The 22,765-nt window shown below is 39.9% G+C and overlaps 3 protein-coding genes across 4 annotated transcripts; 1 reads left to right on the forward strand and 2 right to left on the reverse strand.

Moving 5' to 3' along the window:
- Positions 1–8,375: 8,375 nt before the first annotated feature.
- On the forward strand, positions 8,376–12,223 carry LOC137612689 (putative ferric-chelate reductase 1). The gene is made up of 5 exons (XM_068341344.1): positions 8,376–8,474; positions 9,457–9,683; positions 9,902–10,044; positions 10,635–10,729; positions 11,315–12,223. The coding sequence occupies exons 2-5, from the start codon at positions 9,479–9,481 to the stop codon at positions 11,427–11,429; spliced, it is 558 nt and encodes a 185-aa protein (XP_068197445.1). The 5' UTR covers positions 8,376–8,474; positions 9,457–9,478; the 3' UTR covers positions 11,430–12,223.
- Positions 12,224–12,369: 146 nt separating this feature from the next.
- Positions 12,370–15,925, reverse strand: LOC137612688 (uncharacterized). Its single transcript, XM_068341342.1, has 7 exons — positions 15,752–15,925; positions 15,065–15,209; positions 14,801–14,896; positions 13,752–13,896; positions 13,511–13,656; positions 13,035–13,174; positions 12,370–12,880 (listed from the first exon to the last, which is right to left on the reverse strand). The coding sequence occupies exons 1-7, from the start codon at positions 15,849–15,851 to the stop codon at positions 12,732–12,734; spliced, it is 921 nt and encodes a 306-aa protein (XP_068197443.1). The 5' UTR covers positions 15,852–15,925; the 3' UTR covers positions 12,370–12,731.
- Positions 15,926–16,059: 134 nt separating this feature from the next.
- Positions 16,060–22,105, reverse strand: c18h5orf22 (chromosome 18 C5orf22 homolog). 2 transcript variants are annotated; one of them, XM_068341340.1, is made up of 10 exons: positions 21,900–22,105; positions 21,347–21,492; positions 20,533–20,682; positions 20,252–20,385; positions 19,470–19,753; positions 18,766–18,828; positions 18,160–18,281; positions 17,899–17,965; positions 17,301–17,440; positions 16,060–17,160 (listed from the first exon to the last, which is right to left on the reverse strand). In XM_068341340.1, the coding sequence occupies exons 1-10, from the start codon at positions 21,966–21,968 to the stop codon at positions 17,004–17,006; spliced, it is 1,332 nt and encodes a 443-aa protein (XP_068197441.1). In that variant the 5' UTR covers positions 21,969–22,105; the 3' UTR covers positions 16,060–17,003. The 2 variants fall into 2 exon arrangements, with proteins under 2 accessions (XP_068197441.1, XP_068197442.1); XM_068341341.1 differs by lacking the exon at positions 20,252–20,385 and having other exon boundaries at positions 20,582–20,682.
- Positions 22,106–22,765: the final 660 nt, after the last annotated feature.

Consider the following 22,765-nt stretch of genomic DNA (forward strand, 5'->3'; position numbering starts at 1 on the left):
ACTAATTTTAAACTGATAATCACCTTCAGTTTTCTGATCTTCATTTGGTTAGATTTCAGCGCAAAAAAAGTTAATAGTTGAAAAACGAAGTTCAGAAGAGGAGTGGCTGGAGACTGTGGTGAACATGTGGGGTGAACTTCACCCCTAACGCAGCGTAAGGTCACCCAGAGGAGCTCTGTGTCAAGGGTGAATTATGAAGGATATCTGCTGTTCTCATCATGATGACCGGAATTACAACATCCAGCCCCCCCCCCCCCTCCAACAGACTGGTGTTTCGTAATCATCTCATCAGCTCAAGCAGGCCAGGGGTTATGCTGGAACCTACCCCAACTGACTATGAGTGAGAGGTGGGGTGCACACTGGATGAGTGTCCAGCTTATTGCAGATACACAAAAATATTGGCATCTGTGTTTGCCTTTCCTGGTCTGTATTTTATGTCAAATCTGAAATTGGACAACTCTTGGACCCAGTGGTGTCCAACAGCGTTGAGCTTTACAGTGCTCATGACATACGTTAGAGGATTATTGTCTGTATGAATGGTGAAGTGTGGTTGCATAATATAGATAATCTCTAAATTTTTCGCACGCTGCCCATTTAAGGGCCAAAAACTCCAATCTTCCACTATGCAGGTGTCTCTTTGCTGGTGTTAGTGTTCTGGAACCATACCCTACAATTCTCAGTTTACCATCCTGGTGCTGATAAGAGTACGGCGCCAAGGCCCAGTTCCGAAGCATCAGTGTGGAGCTGAAATGGTAAATTAAAGTCTGGACAAGCCAGAACTGGAGGATTTGTGAGGCTATTAGGTGATCCAAGGCTTCCTGGTGCTCACTAGTCCCCTCTACTGGTGTCTTTGAAGACAGCTGAGGTCCCTTGGTTTTCCCCTGGAGGGGTAATACCGGTGTCACACCCGGCTTTAAGGAGCTCATACATTGGTTTTGCAACGCCTGAGAAATCCTTAACATAAATGTGGTAATAGCTGACGAAGCCCAAAAGCTGCTTCACCCCACCAGACAGTGGGTGATCACTGTCTGGGAGGGGGGGTTGAGAAGGAGGAGCAGCGGCTCTACTCCGAGCTTGTTCAAAATGATTTTATAACACTTTCATCAATTTCTAAGGCTGTAAATTCTCGATCCCTCGTTTAAAACTTCCCAGTTCCACTTAACATGACACCAAACACTCAACGTGACATTTAATTTGTTCTCCATTTGAATATTGAAAGGTGAGAGTGTATTTAATGACAATGAACATAAAATACCTAACCAGCCACAACAAATTTCAAGCAATTTGGTGACTTCTGCTTGTTTTAACCCAGAAAAACTTCCAACTAGGAAATGATTCAAGGTTTATTTTTTTTGTCACAGGAACTAACGGTACGGATCCAAAATGTGATTGTTTCAAATTAATAGAAAAGGAGAATCCATTTCCATTTATTCCACCACAGCATGACAAAAAATTGGGGGACAGAATTCCTTTACATTTTAGTTAATTTTAAGAGCAGATCTACTCCAACAGACTTATCTATGTTGTATTTTAGGATTAAATTGCAGACGAAGCTTTAGGAAAGAAAATATCCTTTCGATTCAAACATGACGGTTCTGAGACAGTGACATATTTGTGAACGATACAGAAAGAACAGAATCTTCACCTATAAATTCCAGAACAGTGCTACAGGGTAGACATGTTTAACTTGTGCCATAAACATACCTGAAAACTTCCCCACACACCTAAAACCTTAAGGGTTCTCACTCTGTGGATTCTCATGTGGCGAATCAAGTCACTTTTGTTTCTAAAATCTTTCCCCCACTTACAAACAAATGGCTTCTTACTGGAGTTACTTGTTCCCTGGTACTGAAACTGACAGTCTCAACATCTTTTCTGTTTCTCTTCTTTCATCATGGCTGACTGATTCATGAGAGCAGCTAGACATCAGCAGGTCAATATTTGCTGCTCCCAGCACAGAGCTGATAACTGGCAGGTTGACAACTGACTGTTTGTGCTGCACCATCTTGAGCTTTAATGAACAGAGTCTGATCTTCACTCTGGTCATATTCCTCATGAGTAAGAGTAAACACAACGACTTCAGTCTCCTGCTTCAGGACCAGCTGCTCTCCCTCCTGGCTGCTGTGGAGTTCCTCTGGTTCCTCTTTCAGGTGGAGTTCCTCTGGTTCCTCTTTCAGGTGGAGAACCTCTCGTTCCTCTTGGTCCACACTGGACTTCATCTCCTGGTTCCAGAGCTGCTGGTAAACAGGAACCTCCACCTCCTCCTCCTTAAAGACATAGTGCTGTGGGCCATCTGGAGGAACAGGAGAATCACGTTACCATGACTACAAACTAATACTATGACACACAGACATGAAGAAACTCAGTTATGCTTTTTAAAATATGGATGAATATTAAAATACCAACCACGAGATAGCAGACAGAACTTAAACACAGTGGGTTAATAAAGGTATACAGACATTCAAAGATTTTTAAATAGAAAGTCATTTTTCCACCTTTCAAGAACTTACTAGAAACTTCAGCCTTCCAAACAACAAACTACTCAAATAATTTCAAATCAGACACTGGTGCACAATAGCAACACAGATTTTCACCAGAATCTCCACTAGAACAACAATTATTCAGTAATTGTATTCAGTATTCTTAATTGTAAGTATGATGATGACAACTGGACAAATCTCCTTAAATCATCACGGACAGTACCGTATTAGCCTAAATATAAGACGACCCTGATTATAAGACGACCCCCTATTTTTCAAGACTCAAGTTTGAAAAAAGACTTTTTGAACACCAAACGTAATTTTTATACAGAAAATAATTACACTACATCTGAAACAAATGACTATAACAATATATTTGCGAGAAAAAGCATGTTATTTTGCCTCATTCAAATCATGCAAAAACTGTCACATCTTAATATCTGAACACTTAAATATGTAAACTTAAATGCAATCACATTTGTAAATGAATGGCTTCTGGTTTTTGAAATGTAAATAAACCAATCTACTGTGATAAAACAACAAAATTGCAATAACCGCATTAACCATGAAAGTGAAGTCTAACTAACTGTAGTCTTGAAAGAAATCTGAATCAGGAAAAACATTACAATAAAATAATGCAAACTGGTTTAAACTTGAGAGTAGCTGAGATCTGTCATGTCAGAACATTACTCCTCACCAACATCCTCTGCCTCGCTGTGCTCTGTGTCACTGTCCTCACTCCCATCTGGCTCCGCTGGCTCCTCCCATAGCACGTCATCCTCATTGCCATCCAGGGCATTTGATATGCAACATTTTTTAAACCCGTGGATGATGCTCTTTGGAGAAACTGCATCCCATGCCTGTAGGATCCACTCACAGAGCAAACGTACCGGAGGCTTCTGAATCTTTCCTGTCGGTGTGAGTGCGTGATCACCAGACAGGAGCCACTCCGTGTATTTCTTTCGCAGTTCGTTTTTGAATGGTTTGTTGACCACAACATCCAACACCTTCAGCTGACTTGTCATTCCCCCCGGACTGATCACTAAGTCAACGTTCATCGCCTTCACTTGTTTTTTGACTGGATCAGACAAGTGTCCACAAAATGCATCCAAAATAAGCATGTTCCTCTTTTTTCTGAGTCCCCCACGCCATCTGCCCCACACAACCTTGAGCCAGTCCACTACAAGCTCGGTCTCCATCCAGCCCTTTTCCTGGGCACGTACAATAATGCCAGCTGGCATCGCCTCCTTAGGTACTGTCTTACGTTTTAAAACCACATACGGAGGGAGTTTGGTTCCGTCTGCGAGGCAGGCTAACATGACGGTAACGCGGCTCTTCTCATTTCCAGTAGGTTTTATAACAACAGATTTCTCACCTTTCTTGTGTACAGTGACAGTTGTAGGCATGTCAAAAAACACAGGTGTCTGATAAGCATTGCCAATCTGATCCAGTGGGTAAGAGTGCTTTTTCCTTAAGTTGATCACATAGCGCTGAAAAGACAACAGGTTCTCTCCAAAGTCAGAGGGCAGGCACTGGGCTAGACTTGTTCTGCGTCGCAGTGTTAGTCCGTTACGCCGCATCATTCTTCTACACCAGCCGAGGCTTGCTTTGAAGTCAGCGGTGGGTATGTTTAGCTCCTTGGCTATTTCCACGGCCTTGAGCTGAATGACAGCTCTGCTGATGGGCATCCCGTCCTTTCGTTTCTCATCCACGTACGCGAACACCCTCCTGTCGAGCTCTTGGAAGCGGCCTCTCTGAGGACCACGGAAAGCTTTTCTCTGACTGTGAGCATTTTTTAGGCGATCTTTTTGAGCTCTCCATCTCCGTACATTACACTCTGTGACACCGTATTTCACAGCCGCTTGGCAATTGTTTGAAGACTCTGCCTCATTAATGACCTTCATCTTGAAGTTTGCATCATAACTTCTCCTCAGCTGCCAGTTAACCTGGCCGATCTTCGACCCACTTTTCTCCTCTGGTTCCTCTTTCAGGTGGAGAACCTCCGGTTCCTCTTGGTCCACACTGGACTTCATCTCCTGGTTCCAATGTTGCTGGTAAACAGGAACCTCCACATCCTCCTCCTTAAAGACACTGTGCTGTGGGCCGTCTGGAGGAACAAGAGAATCACGTTACCATGACTACAAACTAATACTTTGACACAAACGCAGACATGAAGGAACTCAGTTACGCTTTTTAAAATATGGATGAATATTAAAATGCCTACCGCAAGATAGCAGACAGAACTGGACAAATCTCCTTAAATCATCACACAGTGCGTTAATAAAGGTATACAGACATTCAAAGATTCCTTCATGTACTCAACAATAACCTTTCAGCTTCTCATAAAATCGATATATAAAAAGCAAATGGGAGTCAGATCTTAATTGTAAGTATGATGAGGACAATTGGACAAATCTCCTAAAATCATCACACCTCTCCCCTCTGTCAGAGATGTGAAGTTTGTGAGGGAGATTTACTTCACATTCGTCCATTATAACGAGGTTTTGTGTACCTATCCTGTGTAACTTCAGTTCGGCTTTCAGGCACAGCTCTAGCAGGCGGCGTTGATGATTTCTCTCTTCTTCGTTCTTGACGGTAGTTTTTTCTAAATCTCCAAAAACTTCCTTTTCAGCAGCTGGTCGTCGCCTCATAACTAAATTTCCCAAAGAGTCAAAAGAAGACATTTTTTAAGTGGAATAAATACCACAAAACTACACCAAAAACCGACTTCCACACCGCTCCAGGAACCTCCAAGCTATCGCTTGACTCCCGCTTGTTGTCCCCCCTAAAACCCTCCGACGAGGAAATCGTCCAGATTTTTAATTCCGCTATGGCTGATGGTACGAATTCAGAATTCCACTGTTTCACACTGATAAAAATGGGGAATCCCCACACCCCCCCCCATTTTACCAGGGGAAAAAAAAGTTGCTAATTCGTTAAGTGACTTCGTTAAAATCCAACACTTTATTTGAGAATTTCCACTCAGATTTTAGGGAACGGAAATGGCACTGGTCAAGGTTAACAATATTCTCTTGAAACGACTGGACAGAACGATTGGTATTAAGGGATCAGCAATGATGTGGTACAGACAGACAGACTTTATTTATACTAAACTGACGTTTGGGATAAATAGACGTTACAGTAGCAGGACAGAATTATTACAGAAAATATACATTGAGGAAAAATAATACAGGGAAAGATAGTAATAATATTAATAATAACATTGATAAATATTAACAATATTAACCCTTATAATAATAATAATAATAATAATAATAATAATAATAATAATAATAATAATAATAATAATAATAATAATAATAATAATAATAATTGCAACAGTACCCAAGCATGGTATGTGTTTAATCATAAATAACTCTGTGGCCATACACAGGACCTAGTGAAGCCATATCTAAACATCAGCCTGGTGGTGGGACACTGTCTGATATTTCAGAGCTGTTGGACAGCGGAGCTGTAGTAGTCTATTGGAGAATGAGCTCCGATGTCTGTCCAGTGTGTGGTGGAGAGGGTGAGCGGGGTTACCCATGATGGATAAAAGTTTGTCAAGAGTCTTCCTCTCCACCACAGCCTCCACAGTGGCCTATGTAACGACTGTTCCCAGTTTGTTAACATTAATGACTCCTCCCAGTCCACTACAGTTAGTTATGGAGTTTGTCAAGGCTCGGTTCTTGGAAGATGAATGAATGAATGAACGTCTGTTGGGCCTCACATGGTCTACAGCTTGAGTATAAGGGAGACTTCATTTCCCAGGGGGCAACATTACACCTGGTTTGTAAATTCCTTTACCAAAACTATTTGATCTCATTGGGTAAGAGTCACTCAATTCCACAGGGGTCCCGTCTCTTCCTGGTAGTCGGGAGATGATCGAAACAAGCTGACTGGGCAGAGTGGATCAGTGATGTCACTGTTGGATTGATGGATGACCTATTTAGCTTCATTACTGGGAATAAGCAGTGTTATAAACACACTGGCCATTGCACAATTGTTAGAATCCACTTTTTTTTCTTCACCCTTATTATTTATTTCTCCTTCTTTTCTCTCCACTCACTGTCTCAAACACACACACACGCACGCACGCACGCACGCACGCACGCACACACACACACACACACACACACACACACACACACTGCTATTTGTTGGATTTGTATTTAAATGTTTCTAGCAGTGATGTAATGAAATTTATTAAATATATATTAAATGCCAAGTGATACTACTGTTAAATAAATGTTATATTTTTAAGTAGTTGTTTGTACTATTGTTCATGATCACTGTAACAAAGGCTGGATGTGCTGTTATAAAGGGTCAGCGTGCAAGGTTCAGCTTCACTGATGACTGACTGCAGTTGTTTATTTATTCTCTGTTTCCAGGGTGACGCCCCGTATTTATGGTTAATGTTAAGGAGTAGAGAGGAGCTCTGTGTATCATAGGAAAGCAGTTTAAACATAACTGTGGGCTTACCTAAGCTGACCTTCATTGTAAGCTTTATGTAAGTGTCATTGAAGTTCAACTCTCATTTCTTAGAGCTCTAAAAAATTCTCAGTACTGAGTTACATTTGGCAGACTTCAACTAATTTATAGCCAAGAATGCAGGGTGGATCATTGCTTCAGCTCATGAGAATAATAGTTGTGGGTGTCCAAACTATTCTGTAGAGCGGGTCAGCTTAGTTCAGTCTCCAGTTAAGTTTGTTTTCACGTGATCTTTTCAGCAGCGCCACAGGCTGATGGATTCATGTTGTCTTGCATTCATGCAGTAATTCATGCAAAATGTGGCCCGGTCGAGTATTACATGTGTGAATGGAGATACTTTACTGAAGTTTCTGTCAAACCATTTGTTTTTTACCAACATTTTGAAATGATGTAACATTAGTAACACAGTTGATAAAAAAGGCTTAAAGTACTTTATAATCTTCAAATAAACACTCACCCCCTTTAATGACTTTAAGAGAATCATAATGAATGCACAATGCTCATCTATGCTTCATGTGTCTTCCTGTTTATATCACTTTAAATGTTGACTGGAGACTGAACTTAGCTGGCCCATTCTACAGAATAGTTTGGACCCCACAAATATTATTCTTATGAGCAGAAGCAATGACTCGCCTTGCATTCTTGGTCATAAATTATTTGGAGTCTGCCAAGAGTATCTCAGTACTGAGAGAGATTAATTAAACATTAACGAACAAGAGTCGAGCTTGAGTAACACTTACATAAATCTTATCTTATCTTATCTTATCTTATCTTATCTTATCTTATCTTATCTTATCTTATCTTATCTTATCTTATCTTATCTTATCTTATCTTATCTTATCTCATCTTAACTTATCTTTTCTTATCTTATCTTATCTGTCCTAATGTTTTAATACTCATTAGTCATTCATGTGTCCCACCTTTGTGGGACGAATAAAGGTGGGACACTGATAAGGCAATGACACTGATAAAATGACTGATGCAAAGAAATAAAAAAATAAAAAATCTATAAGAAATATCAAATTCTGGATGATGAAGAAGCTACATGCTATCACTTTGCATGTTGTACCTCACTGTGCAAACAGATTATCCACAATTTGACTCTGAACACTTGGATGAATGTGTCCTAAATGGACACGTACTGTATAATGAACCTTAAGTTGGACAGTTTGCCTATTTTCATGACAATCGTAGTTTAACTTTGAAAAGTCTTCCTATTTGCTTTGAAACAGGTACATATTTAACATACGTAAACAACCTCAGACACACACAACACTTTTTAGCTACCAGGCGATTCACACTTCTTTCATTCTCCTCAGAGAATTATCTTAGCCCCGCCCACACCTATTCGTCTATTATGTTCTGTGGAACCAGAAACTCCAATTAGACAATTCTACAGTTTTGTTTCGTCATAGCTTCAATAAATAAGAGATGTTTCTCAGAGGATACTTGCTGAATGAATAGATAGCTTCTGAATACTAGCAGCAGCCACCAATTCAAAGGGTAAGAAAGTCTTTTCTTAATTTCATTACTGATGTTCACGTCACTCCTTAGGACGTTTTAACAGAAAAAAACTGTGCTGGAGGTCTTTAACACACAAGGACTAAATGATTGCTGCTATTTAAAGTCTTAATTTTTATGTGTAATCTCATATTCAAGCAGTTTGATAAATAATTCAATGCCACAAAGGCAGCGTGTAACTTTTTACCAGTGATGGTGAACTTTGGAGGATTCAGGACAACTTGCTAGAAAAAATGTGCTTTGTGGTTGAGGGATGAATCGCGGCTGACTGTATTAGAAGCAGGTTTGAGACACAAAACATAAATGTGTTGGGGAAGAGGTCAGGTCAGGTTGAAACTACACGATTCTGTCAGGCCATATCAGCTCTCGTTTAAGGTGTGTGATCATGGTTATTAAAAAACCAGACTTCTGTATTTAATGAAGTCAATTTGACTTTTAAGAAAAGCTTAAAGACATTTTGCCTCTCATCCAAGAGGCTTCAGTCCTGAACAGTTGATGGGGAGTTGCAGATAGGATAGAAACATGGGTAACGGGTGACCAGAGTTTGCCTTTCTGTTATTTTTTTTCTTATGTGCCATGTTTGGATGAGCAAATACTGAAAAAACACAGCAGCAGTTTTTTTTTTGAATAAAAAAAGAATAAAAAATAATTAACAGAATTAAGTATAGTACTTAAATCTGTTATTTCGACTCGTCATACTACTTTCTCATCTCTGTCTAGAGCTGTGCAGGACTTTTGAGGTCCAGACATGTGATTAATTATTTCCACAAAAGAGGTTGCTTTATTAGCCCTGTTTGTTTGATGTGGTAGTTTTTGATTATCAACAGGATTATGCAAAATCTACAAGACAGATGTCAGTGACACTTGATAGAACAGCATCATCTCTATAATGGGTTCTGACTTCACAGTCAGCGAAAACCTGCCAGAACAAGTCCACCTTAAAAGTTGACCTCATCTTTTTCAGATTCAGGTTTTTCAGGTTGGCGATGTCTCCCTTTGGCCCGTGTTATCTTCTTCTAATCACCGCCTCGGTGGACTACTGGGCACCAGGAGATTGCTATTCCAATGGGAAGGTTGATGTAGTCTGTGACGATATGGTGCCCTACCATGGATTTCCTAGTCAGACCACTCCTGCCCCCTACCACCTAAAAACCAACGCCACCATGTTCGGTCCCACAGATCGGATAAAAGGTAACTATTAAAGTCGATAAGTCAATAAGATGTTTTAAAACACACCCAATAATGTAAAATGCAACATATCTGAGCTTTCCTATATGTTTAATGCATGGCCACCTCCTCAACTAACACTATACTGACAATCATTTTAAATTTCAATTGTATTTGGTTTAATAATTTGAATAGTGTTTACATGCATTATCTTTTTTCCCCAAATAAATATTCTTTTCCAGTCACCCTATTTGGGACAACAGATTTTCAGGGCTTCTTTCTTCAAGCTCGGGATACAGCCGTTGAGAACTCAGGATTTGCTGTTGGAACGTTCACCCTGACCGATCCGCTCCAGACTCAGCTGCTTACCTGCCATGAGCAGCAGGTGAATATCCACACATAGGTTCACATAGAAACCTGTTAATAGTCATAAAAAAGTGTTGTGGGAAAAATGAAATGCTTGATGTTGTGCATCAAGGAAGGAAAAAATAAAGAAAATCTCTTTACTCAATGCCATGTTATTGTTTTAAATTAACTTAACTGTGTCAGATATTCAAAAAACATAACCTTAATCCTAATGTTTGGTCTATTGTAGGCAATCTGTTATTAAAATATGATTTCTGATTATTGAAAATAATTATAAAATAATTTATGATTCGTGTTAAATTTAATGATCCTACAATGCACCAATTGTTTGGGGTTAAGTAGAGAAAGTTTGGCCTCTATTCAAACCACTGTCCCTACAATGACTATTGCAGAAATCCCCATAGGCCAACAAGAAGTAAAACACGTGTACAATTAAACAGATGAACTCATTAGCTAACACCAGCTGGGGACGGTGGCTAACACTATAAAGGGGACAGTATCTTTGCTCAAGGGTACCTCAGCAGTGCTGTTTTATTCTGCTGGTTAATTTGTTATACGTGTCAGTGCTAACAGGCACATGAAATAACATTAAAAATAATGAACTGTCAGGATTCTGCAGTGAGCCACACAAGTGACGACAAAAAGACAGAGGTTGTCGTCATCTGGAATCCTCCTGCAGATGCTCCTCAACAAATTCAGTTTTTGTGAGTATATTTCTTTATTCATAGTAATTAGGGTGTGCTTTGCTGGTATTTACATATATACCTCTGCTGAATTATTTCTATCCGTGGGAGGACAACCCCATCAAAAATTAAAAAAATAAATAAAAGAGCTGGTGACTCAGTTAAGATTTTTGTGTTATTTTGACACAAATCAGATTTATTGAGGGCTGGGTTTTTTTTCTTTTCTTCATAATTAGCAATCACTGGTTTAAAGTTGTCTTCAATACATCAACGTGTTTATTTAGCAAATTATGTTCCCAGTTAGCATAATAATGAAAGTAAATTATGCTTCAGATCATGTCTGTCTTGCTCACAAACAGATAGTCCACAAAAACAACGTATGACATAACAGAGGATCCGTCACACAATCTGCAGTACACAGAACTATAAACAAACTGAACCCAGAGCTCTTTAGTCTTTTAGATATATGATAAATTTGATATTTGTATAAAACTAGGAAATGCTGATCAGAGATGATCTGATCTGAGACCAATCAAAGCTGTCGAACTTTGTAAATTTGTCTCTGTTTTAAATGTGTGTTCTCTCTGTTTTTGGTATATTTTCCAGCGTGACTGTAGTAACCAACTACAGTGTGTTCTGGGTGAAGCTTCCTGGACCAATCATCTCTCAGCATGGTTCTTCCCCACACCCTCAGTCAGAATCTACTCTTCCTTCAGCATGAAGGGAGAGTAAATTCATTCAGTTATACAAAGATTAAACATTTAAAAATGATTGCATCCTCCTCATAGTCTCCACATCATCTTCTGGACTATGTTACAGCACAAAATAAAAACATTTTATGTGTAAAATACAGTTCCTTTCTGTTTTGGCTTCAGTTAAACTTTGTTAAAAAGTGAAGGACAAACTGTCTTCTTAAACTTTTCATTTTTAATACTCAATTTCAATAACACTGCAAATATGTAGCAGATACTTCATCTGCACAGTACTGTAAATATAGAAATATAAGGTTCTTTATTGTATTGTTGTAAATTTACAACACAGTGCAGTAAAGGACTGCATATTTACAGCGTGTTTACTCTGTTGTACAGAACGCATCCTGTACTTAATAAAAAGTGCTACCATGATACAATTAAAAGTGGTAAACAGCACTTTTCTTGTCTGAATCACATCTCTTTCTGTACTTAATTTGTGGTCACCCTTCGATAACAGATTTGGTCACAATGGATTGACTCCTAAATACTCAGTAAATACAGAGTGTGTGTCCTTTTATTCAGAGACCTCTGGTTTATATTTTATTGACTTATTTGACTCAGTTTCACCAAAAGCAAAAACAGATTTTTGACCTGTCTCAAAATTAAGTGTCAAGGGACACTTAATATAAGTCAATAAAGTTAATGGGAGTTTGATACTTGTTTATTCTACGACTATTTACATGCATGCCTGTTTCCATTTCAATAATGGAAACATGGGTTGTTACCGTTGAGTTGAGATCACAGGAAAAGTTCAGAGGTCTTGTAAGGTTGCTGTGTAACTTTGTTGTGTAGTTACGGTTACCGTAGAGATGTTATTGTCACCCTCATTCCCCTACAGTCTTCAAGTAAAAATTTTTAGTGCATGTATATATCCTTAAGAAGACGCTTTTAAAAATTGGACATATCAGATTAAAGGTTAAAAAATGTTTCACTTTTATTTTAGAAAATGTAACGTTATATGAATACACAATACAAAGGTTATAAAGTGCAATTACAATCGTTTTAGCTCATGCATGTTTGGATATGAAATATAAACAATATTAATGGTAAACAGTAACAGATAGTAACAGTGTTTCCAAAAGCAAAAGATTTGTTTGAGTGACATTGGTAAGAAACTTCAAACTGAAACAAAAAACCTTTTCATGTTGCTTATCTAAATTCACGATACACAGCTCCATAAGTATAAGGCCTTCACTTAACTGGTAATGTGACCATGAGCGTTGCAGTGGTTTGTGGGTAAAGGCTGCAGTGTAACTAAAGGCTCGTTTTGCTCAAATAAATATCTTGAATTTCCTGGGGTCCAGAGGCGACACCATCAGCCGGGCTGAACCAGGGGAGTCCAGAGGCTGCCGGCAGTTTTTCCAGATGACGGTAGAGACTCTGAAGAACAGCAGGACGAATGCCAACACCAGAAGAACGACTGTTGGAACACGAAAGAGGAAGAAATGCAGCAGAAGGCATCAGAATCAAGAAGCTCTTTCAACATGTACAGAAGTGCAGCATGCATTGATGTGTTTGTTGCTTTTTTCATCATTTCTTTAAAATGATAGTGCTGTTATCGGTGCTAAACTTACCCATAAATATAGCATTGATAGAGGGATCAGCAGGATTAAAATGTCTCGCGATGTTTCCAATCAATGCAAAGATCAGCACAGGATACACCATCAAAATGTTCCGCACCCAGCGGTCCAGCACCCAGTTCTCAAGGATGAACCTGCAAACACAACATCAACTTAAAGTCACATGTACTGGAGCACAGCAATGGATCTACAGCAAACACTGAACTTTGACCTCAAGTACAGAATTCAGAACAAGAGCCTGAAAATCGTTCTGACATGATCCACTTCCAGCATTTGTTTTCCAACATTTTGTAAGAATTACAATCATCTTATCTTCAGGAAAACATAGGGATATTTAGGAGATACTAGTAGCAAAAAGGCCAAAATGATCTGCGAGTAACAGAAGTTCAGACTCTTGCTCTTGTATTTTTTAAAAGTTATAATAATAATTTATAATAAATGCTCGTCTATTCAGAACAATCGGATCTTACCATGCCATCACCTCTCCAAGCAGGATACACAGAGAAGCCGTTGCTGCTGTGCTCCTGTCCACACCCCACAGCTGGAGAACCAGTGAGAAGTTGATCAGAGAGGCGATGGAGGTCCAGGTGGTGTAGAGAGCCAGGCCGTTCTGGACCTGAACATGTGGAGAAAGAAGATGACATCACGGATGAGGAGCTGAGCGTTCTGATGTTTCTCCCAGTCAAGCACCGAATAAAGGCCTCGCCATACCAGCACTCTGAGACAGAGCAGGTCCCTGCGGTGATAGGTCCGTAACCACAGCCCATAATTATCTGTTGCATAGCAACAGAAAAACAGCATGTGGTGGTTGGAAATGACCACCATGATTAATACGACCAGAGCCCCCAGCATCAGCCTGTAACATAGAGAGAGACTGAGCATCAGTGCACATGTGCAGAATGAGCGTCAGCTGCTGTCCTACCAGGTGTTGGACTCCACTGAGTCAGTCTGGGATTATCAACCGTTCATGCTGGGATTATTTAACACTTAAAAACCAAACATATCACATTTGCTTTGCTCAGCCTTTCAGGATTTTTATGCTTCTATTTCGTAAATTTTACATTTTTTTTCTGAAAAACCTGACATATACAATCAGACACATGCATCTGCATTTTCCAGTTGAAATAAATTCTGGATTTAGGCATAACTATACAATTTAAAACCCATATATATATATACACACAATTTTTTGTAATTTTTTCAAAATTTGTCAGGAGGTTCCATTAGACTGCATTTTCCAAAAAATTAGATTTTTCCCTCAATTATTTTCTGGTTTGAGCTTTAAAGGGTTAAAGCTTACCAGTGGCCTATCATACAGTATATTAGTCATATCAAAATAGATCATCAGCGTATATAAACCCCACAACTGACAATAGAATACAGTACTGGATATTTCTCTCGCATTCGTTTGCAGATGTCTGTGTGTATATACTATGCATAAAATTATATATACATACAAAATATATTGTTAAAAAGATACTGAACTTTTAATTAGAATTTTTCTGTCCAAGATCAATGTCTGTAGATGGAGGTAAACAGAATTGTTATAATGTTATTGTAATGCTATAAAAAGCATGTATTACATCTCAAATATTGTAATTGTTGTACCTGGAAGAATATAATAGTTTTGATGTCTTTTTGTGGTTGAAGTAAGAATAATAAATACATTTTGTCGTAAGAACATTCATAGAGATATTACATATTAATATATACTTTATAAATAGATATATTAAAGTAAATAATAGAGATAGAGGACATACTCTCTGTCCCACAGTAGCAGCCAGACCGCATTCAGGATCAAGTTGAACAGCCAGGAAATATAGAACCCGTATGGAAGCAGACACTGAGCCCAGGATCTGTTCACAAAGAGATCAGGTTAGAGAGATCTGGTTAGAGAGATCAGGTTAGAGAGATCAGGTTTGGGCCATTTACATCTGAACGTGGTGTCAAACAAAGTAACAAACAAACAATCCCATCTGCATGGATAAATATATCCGATGTAACTTCTTACGCTGTCAGCTTACCCTCTGAATACGTATGAGGTCAGGTAGATGACCATGAGGGTGAGCCAGGTGTAGATGACGCCCCAGATGGAGAAGGTCCATCCAGCGGGGGTGATGTCGGTCTCATAGCGGGACGACACGTTGCCAGTGGTGGAATGAAACGGACCTGAGGAACAACAGAAGTGTTCAGGAGTCCGGGTGAGATTCCTGTTGGTCGGTGGGAGAAAATCCAAATCCAAACTGGAAACTCATTTTTTAAACTCGGTTTTAAACACAGATCAGAGGAAATCTGAACTTTATGCTCCACCCCACCTGGACATTTAACCCTCAGAATACTGATGTGAACCCCGTTCTCAGGGTTCGAACATGATTCTATTTAATTTGACGTGCTTCATAAAAAAAGTTTTCTTTAGAACACTTGAAGTCTTGATTTCTTTTGGTTGCTGTGATTCGTTCCAGTGACGTCACCAGCTACCAATCCACTACCAGGAATAAAACACTGCTTCCATTTCTGGAAGTGATTGCAACTAAAACTGTATTTTAACATCAATTGCATATCAACTTTAACACAATAACAAGAATTCTTTATTATTTAGAGACGGGTCGAGCAGCGAGTCCCAACATTCCTCCGCGGGGTGTTCCCCTTTGTTTACAAGTTGCTTATGAAAGAATCACGTTACTTAATAAAACTGGGATTTTGGAACTCACCTCTTCCCGCTCCCGCCAGCGCGTTAACGATCATGACGGCCACATAAACCACCGCGGATAGGATTATAACACATATTCTGGCTAAAATGTTTTCCTTCATTCTACCGGTTGACGGCGCGTCCGCTTCAGTGACTGGTTCCGTTCGACTGTCGGGACTCACGAGCACCGACAGGCGGGAACACGTGCTGTAAGCAACGCCACGTGATCAGCGGGGGGGGGGCGTGTTTTTAACTACGTAAACCTCGTCACAGACAGAAGTGTCAAAGGTCAAATTCCTTATAAAAGATTTTATTTCAATACGTTAGGAATGCTGTTCATCATATTCTATTAATCAGAACAGGAAGACTTCAATTCTCTAATTATAGAAAATGAAGAAAAATAAATAAAAAATAAGCTTTTTTTCTTCTTCTTTACAAACACAAATATGTCAAATATGTCTTTCTGGCTGTTTTTCCATTGACTGAATGATCCTGCTCTGATTTATTCCACATCTCTCAGGTTTTAATTTCCATTTTAAATCATTGGAGAACATTTTAGCCAAGCAGCCTTTTATTTTCTGCACTTCTTTATCCGTTTCCTCCTCAAACAAAATTTTAATCAAAGTAGCTTTTTCTTCTGAGCAAAGTTTGGAACGACCCACTTTTCTCAGGTTTTAACAGAAATACATGTTTAATGTGTGCTGGCTCCATCTTTAAATAAGACCACCTGATTGACTCGTGTTTTTTCACAGAATGAATGACCTCACTAATTTAGCTCCTGCATGGAGTCATTCGTGTTTTTACATTTTATTGTTTCCAGTTGTTCTTCTTGAATGCAGCAACGCTGTTTTAATGTAAAAAGATGTACATGGCATCCATCAGCCTAAGCAGAAAATAATGACTAGATTTTTTTTCTGTATGAAAGGAATTTTACAGCCACATTTCTGGTGGAGTGTTTTGTTAAAGTCCTTTAATTGAGTTTCACATTCTAACAGAGCTCAACCACTGCTCGTCTGAACTGGCTGAAGAAACTGGAGTTTCTTTTCTTACTGTCAAGAACTTCATGGTCTCCTGCTGATCCACATCCAAGATAACAACGGCTCCTCAAAATAATAAATAACACCAAGACAAACAGCCTGACAACACGTTCCAGCTGTCACACAGACAATCTCAACTCCACCCGTCATAACGGCATCTGGTGAGTAATTTCTCATGTGGATGTGTGTGTGTGTGTGTGTGTGTGTGTGTGTGTGTGTGTGTGTGTGTGTGTGCGTTTAAGAGGCCTGAGGCTGACAGTCCTGAGGTTCTGTGGTGCTGTTTTCATAGTCTTTGTGTAAATCCAGCGGCCCATACATGCTCTCCAGTACAGCAAGGACTTTGGTCTGGACCGAGTCCACCTGCTCCACAGGGCAATACTCGTCTAGACTGGACCTGCACACGCACACACGCACACACGCACACACGCACACACACACACACACACACACACACACACACACACACACACGTTTAACACATTTATTTGGTTTCCAGGTGTAGGTCTTCATTTGTACGTAGATAGTTTGGATTACCTGGACATGGTAACCAGGGTAGGTTTAGGCAGAGCCTTCAGAAACAGATGCACAGCTGAGACCAGTCTGTCTATTTCTTCATCAGTGCTGATGTGGTGAGGAAGTTCCACAGAGTCACACGTTAACCCGGCCTGATGCACCTGAGAAAGAGACGAGGAGGAGGAGGAGGATGATGAAGGTGAAGAAAAACAGAAAAACAAATAAGAGTCAGTCAAAGGGAGATGGCAAAGAGAAAACATAGAAGAGGAGAGAATCGACAATCAGAAAACAGTCATAAGATGGACTTAAAAAAGAAAAGATTCTGATGAAACAAAATTTATGTCTGATTTTCATTGGTTAATTTTCAGTAAATTTTTATTAATTGTTATTTTTTCAGTTTCAAGTTATTTCAGTGACTATTGTGGGTTCTTCATTCATTAAGGGAGGGAAGACAACAGTTTTGTCGACATGTGTAACTCATTCAGGAGACTAGTTTGGCGGTGTTAGCATAGCTTAGCTTCTACATGTCTCTGGAGGGCGGCATTAGAGTAGTCAGGTTTCCTTTAACGCTGAGTCGTAGCAACTGAGCGCACTACATTTAGTGCGTTACGTTCCTTACCATTTCATAGTCTGGGCTCAGGTTTCTCAGCTTCAAACTGGAAACCAGCTGGGCTAACGAAGCCATGCTGAAAACATGTGAAGAAGAGAAGAGGAAGAACAGAAACTCTGCTATGCTTTAAAAACTGATCAACAGTGGTACATACTTCCTGATGGTCACATCCATCCAACTATCTATCCAACTATCTACTATACTGTAGACAGTAGAGTAAGTCACTGCTTCTCTCTTTAGCTAGCATCATTTTGGGTCTCTGAACTTTACCCAGGTTGAGCAGCCCAGCGGTTAACTGTTTCCTCCCCATCATCCTCCAGCAGGTCAGCAAAAGCTGCTTCCAGGTCCTCCAACTGATGCACACGGCGATCCACACACTCTTGTAGCTCCTCCTGGATCAAGAACACACACACACGCACACACACACACATACTTATGTTTAAATGTGGGGCACCTAATATCCCCCAAAATTTCAAATGACCACTATGGCAGCAGAGAGTGGGCTGAATGTTTTTCGACCTTTTAAATGCAAAAGTCGGGCAATAGTCTAATAAAACATGTACTAACTTTGAAATGTCAAAAATAACAATAAAAAACAACATAAAATGACTTCATGAAGGCTATAGAGTGGAATCCAAGTCAACAGAAGCCTGAGATGCCTTATAGATTTGTTAAGATTTAAGATGTTTAAGGCTGAAAATGTTCCAACCTGCAGAGAAGACCAGTGTTTACTACACACCAGTGTTTACTTCTTCAGCGTGTGTGTATGTGTGTGTACACACATGCTCCTGTCTGTACATGTTTAAACACCCAGCAGGCCTCCACTGTAGTCCTACTCTTTATAAATGGAGGTTAGTTGATTACATGAGATCTGACCTGATCCGGGTCGGGGCCGGGTTCTCTGAAGCGGTAGAGCTCCTTCAGGATGGCGTACTCTTCCTGTCACAGACACAACGCTGAGCTGAGGTCAGTTCCATACAACATGGTTACATTTAAACACACAGGAACATAAAGGAAAACAGTAAAATGGGTTCTTCTCTGCAATTCAGGTTATAGTTGCACTTTTTTTTTTTAGCTTAATATGTCTTAAAGAAACTTTATACTGTAGTTTTATTCTTCATTCACCTGCATTTGTAGTTTCTACTAAAACACACAATATACCTCAGTTACTCTACATTAGTGTACACCGTTGTGTTCCACCACTTTCTCAATATTAAGACAACAGAAATGTTCACAGTTTTAAAGTGAATTCTGTGTCTGTACTTCCATTAAAGATCTCTAACCAGTGACAACCCGACCCCACTAAGTAGAACCAGCCAAGCAATAAAAATAAGGATGCATCTGCTCTAGGTCCTGTCCTGTCTTTGAAGCTCTTCCTGTGAAAGTGAGCCTTAAGCTTTTTGTTTGTTTCACAGCCCGATGGAATCTATGTGATGGATATGATGCATTTCCTGTTGAAACCAACAACAGATCACTGCAAACTCCTGACAACTGGTAATTAATTACCTGTAAAATCATCAGTACACTGAAGATGATAACGTAGTGATCAAACTCGTTCAAACAGCGTCAGAGTGACTTACCTGTGTGTACATCTCCTTGAATGGATTCTTACATGAGAAGAAATCCAAATCGATGTCCAAGATGTAAGATTCTGTGTCGCTGAGAAACGCAGACAATCTCTCGACAACGTAACAAGTCGATCCGTCGTCGTTTCCCAGGTTTGGCTCGTTGCTGCTCTCTGCTGGCTGCAGAGCGTCCACACATCTCTGATCGCGCTCAGATCCACTCGCTTCAGCTGCGTCGTCTCCTTCTAGACGGCTTCTCTTGGCTAACCACCTCACTCTGTCCTCCTCTGTCTTCTTTTCTGAAATGTCACATACAGTGGTGGACATTAAAAACTGGAATACATGTAATATAATCAAAGCACCACATAATAAAAGACAAAAAAACTTCAACTCACACCTTATCAAACACTCAACTTCATCAGAACTGTGACTGTTGGTCGATCAGAAGAGATTGACAGAAACAGGACCCTGTATTGTAAATCAGTCTGACTTTTGGGATAACATACCCGATTTCTGTGTAAAAAGCTTTTGTTCATGACTTTGGAATGGTTGGACAGACACCGATTTGGGGTACTGGTTGTGGTTTTGGGGCTTGTTTAAATCAGTCTGTACGTGATTTACAGGCTACAGTTGCTTTTAGAGCTGTGAACGATAACAGCAGGATTCTGTCCTGAGTGTTTCCTAAAAAGTCCACAGAACTGAAGACACCCTACAATCCCACCACTAATACCAGTACCTCTACTGGACATCAGCTCCATGAATGCCTTTCACGACCATTTAGGGCTGAGTGCACACACCTGAAGGTGAACTGTGACTCGCTTTGACTGGACTGACTCTGACTACATTGAGTCTGAGATGTTTACAGTTCTCCAGCTGCTCCTCAGGGACATACAGACCATCACTTAGGAAGTAGTCATCTGTGCTTGTCACCCTGCAGAGAGGAAACAGAAAAGAACTCAGGGATGTTCTCATATCTTCTGCATGCCCAAACCTATTCGGGCCGGAGCTGTTCATCAAGTGTACATTTATATAATTAATAAGGCAATGGCTGTTTTCTGAAAGAACTGATAAGTTCTACCTGATGGTGGTGGTGGACACATCTCTGCCTACGGTCATCCTGTGCTCACCCTCTCTGATCTGCTGGGCCCAGTAGGGATGCAACCATGCAACATCAGACACGTGGCCAGCATAAACCATGGGCATGATCCAGTTCTCGATACTCAATTCACTGCAACAGACAATACAAATAATTCACTATGACGCACAGAATATGGCTGATTCTTTTTAGTGACCGAAAATCAAGTCTGAAACTCCCAAATTCAGGGTCTTGAAATGACGCGAAGTGGACAAACTTCTAGCTAAAGCAAAGTGGGCAAACAGCAAAATGCATGAATTTAACCGATTTATCTATTTTATAGTAACACTGACGAAACTGTAATATATAGGTACTGAAACCTGGTCTTGTAAAAAGAGGTACAGGTGCATTACTTAGTGTCACAGTGGTATTATTCCATGACAAAGTTTTTCCTATTTACTGATTCTTCAACTATTAATGTTCACTTTTTGGTGAGATTTAGACAAATATCTATAATAATGTCATAAACATCTGATAAATCAAATTACAACACATAGACTCATGATTACACTGTCGCATCTATCTGAACCAGGCTGAAAACACCCCCCACTTAAATTTAAGTAATTTGCGATATACGTATATTCATATGTACGTACTGTACATACTTAACAGTGTACGTATACACCTACGGTACCTGCCTACCTATCTACCACCCATCCATCTTCCTGAAGATGAGCCCATCGTAATTGTCTCAGAACCCAGAGAGAAGTCACTCAGACTCCATACAGAATTTTAGCATGGTAGAAATAAAACCCACCTGAAAAGTTTGTCCTTGTCAAAGACAGTGTCTGCAGACATATTGACAGGAATCAGCAGGTCGGGATGGGAGTCCAAATGAACCATCTTTATGTCCTTCACTGGGAGATGCCGCGACGCAATGGTACGATAAATATGACACACCACCTGACAAAGAAGGAGAATGACATTTAAGGTGTGCATCACATTAAACACCAGAACAACAACAATAATGGGAGTAAATACACATTATTTACATCTTGTTGATTCCTTTGTGTCACTGAATAATTTAAGGTACAGCAAAAAAATTTAGGATAAGATAAAAGGACTCAGGAAAGGTGGGATTGAAGGATGTTTTCTGATTTACTCCAATCTGAGCTGTGTTGTCTAGTTAGCTGGTTTCTGACCAGCTAGTAACGGGCTGAGTACTAGAGAACTCGTTGCTATGGCAACACATCCCACATTGGCTTCGTGGGGAAAATGACGTTTGAGCTGCAGTTTAAAAATCTCACTCAGCTTGTTTTAGGATATGGTCTCTCTAACATGCCTGTGGTTATTTTTACACGCCGGCTTACGTCATGGTGGTCCTCCACGATCCACACCGGTAGCTGCTGGAAGCTCCTCTTCGGGGGAACACAACTCATTACAGGGATAAATAACGGAGAACAGCCGCTCCGTGTTACAATAACTGCGTTTTAAATGTGTCACGTTGTCCTTATTGAACACTTTGTTTGTTTTGACAATAATAAATACACAAAAAAGCGCATCAGCTGGCTGTCATTTCAATGCCGGAAATAGAAATGACACGGACACGGACATTACACATATTAGTGGACGGGAAGCAACAACAGTCCGCGTACAAAGGTTCCGTTTTGTTTTTAAGTAGTTTTAAATCGAATGAGCGTTTCTTTCATCAAACGTGACAGTTTGTGAATCACTTCAACATAAACTTTTTGGTTTAATACTAGTAGAATGTGCAGGTCAAATAAAACACATTGTTATGATGTCAGAGAGCCCAGCTTGAATAAAGTAGAGATGGTCTGGAGGAAGATAGATTTACTGAGCGCAGGAGAGCAGGTGGAAAGACAGTAATTTACTATGGTGTTGAAGGTCAGAGAAATAGAGTAGGGGTCATTTTAAAAGATGAGTTAGTTAAGAGTGTCTTTGAGGTGAAATGTGTTTCAGATAAGGGTGAAACGTGAAATTGAGTGAGTTATGTATAATATAATTAGTGGTTATGAAACACAGGTAGGAACTGGAGTAGAAGGAGAAATTCTGGACGGGGGTTGTAATGAAGCCATATCATCACTGCATGTGTTCTGCACTAGTCAGCGCTGTGTAGCTTGATTATTTCAAACGGACTAAATCAAAGTATCTCATGTTCCAACACACAGAGACCTGTAGCTTATAGACAGGTGCGGCCTATGTATGTACGGTACAT

Source organism: Antennarius striatus, chromosome 18, assembly GCF_040054535.1.
Source record: "Antennarius striatus isolate MH-2024 chromosome 18, ASM4005453v1, whole genome shotgun sequence".
NCBI classification, from domain to species: Eukaryota; Metazoa; Chordata; class Actinopteri; order Lophiiformes; family Antennariidae; genus Antennarius; species Antennarius striatus.

Coding starts and splice junctions, on each gene's coding strand:
- LOC137612689 (XM_068341344.1), top strand. CDS start 9,479: ATGTCTCCCTTTGGCCCGTGTTATCTTCTTCTAATCACCGCCTCGGTG. Junction 10,045..10,634: donor TTACCTGCCATGAGCAGCAG/GTGAATATCCAC, acceptor ATGAACTGTCAG/GATTCTGCAGTGAGCCACAC. Junction 10,730..11,314: donor CCTCAACAAATTCAGTTTTT/GTGAGTATATTT, acceptor TATATTTTCCAG/CGTGACTGTAGTAACCAACT.
- LOC137612688 (XM_068341342.1), bottom strand. CDS start 15,851: ATGAAGGAAAACATTTTAGCCAGAATATGTGTTATAATCCTATCCGCG. Junction 13,657..13,751: donor TGCTCTGTCTCAGAGTGCTG/GTATGGCGAGGC, acceptor CCACATGTTCAG/GTCCAGAACGGCCTGGCTCT. Junction 13,175..13,510: donor CTTGGAGAGGTGATGGCATG/GTAAGATCCGAT, acceptor TTGTGTTTGCAG/GTTCATCCTTGAGAACTGGG.
- c18h5orf22 (XM_068341340.1), bottom strand. CDS start 21,968: ATGAGTTGTGTTCCCCCGAAGAGGAGCTTCCAGCAGCTACCGGTGTGG. Junction 21,493..21,899: donor TCGTGGAGGACCACCATGAC/GTAAGCCGGCGT, acceptor CTTCTTTGTCAG/GTGGTGTGTCATATTTATCG. Junction 20,683..21,346: donor GACAAGGACAAACTTTTCAG/GTGGGTTTTATT, acceptor TGTCTGTTGCAG/TGAATTGAGTATCGAGAACT.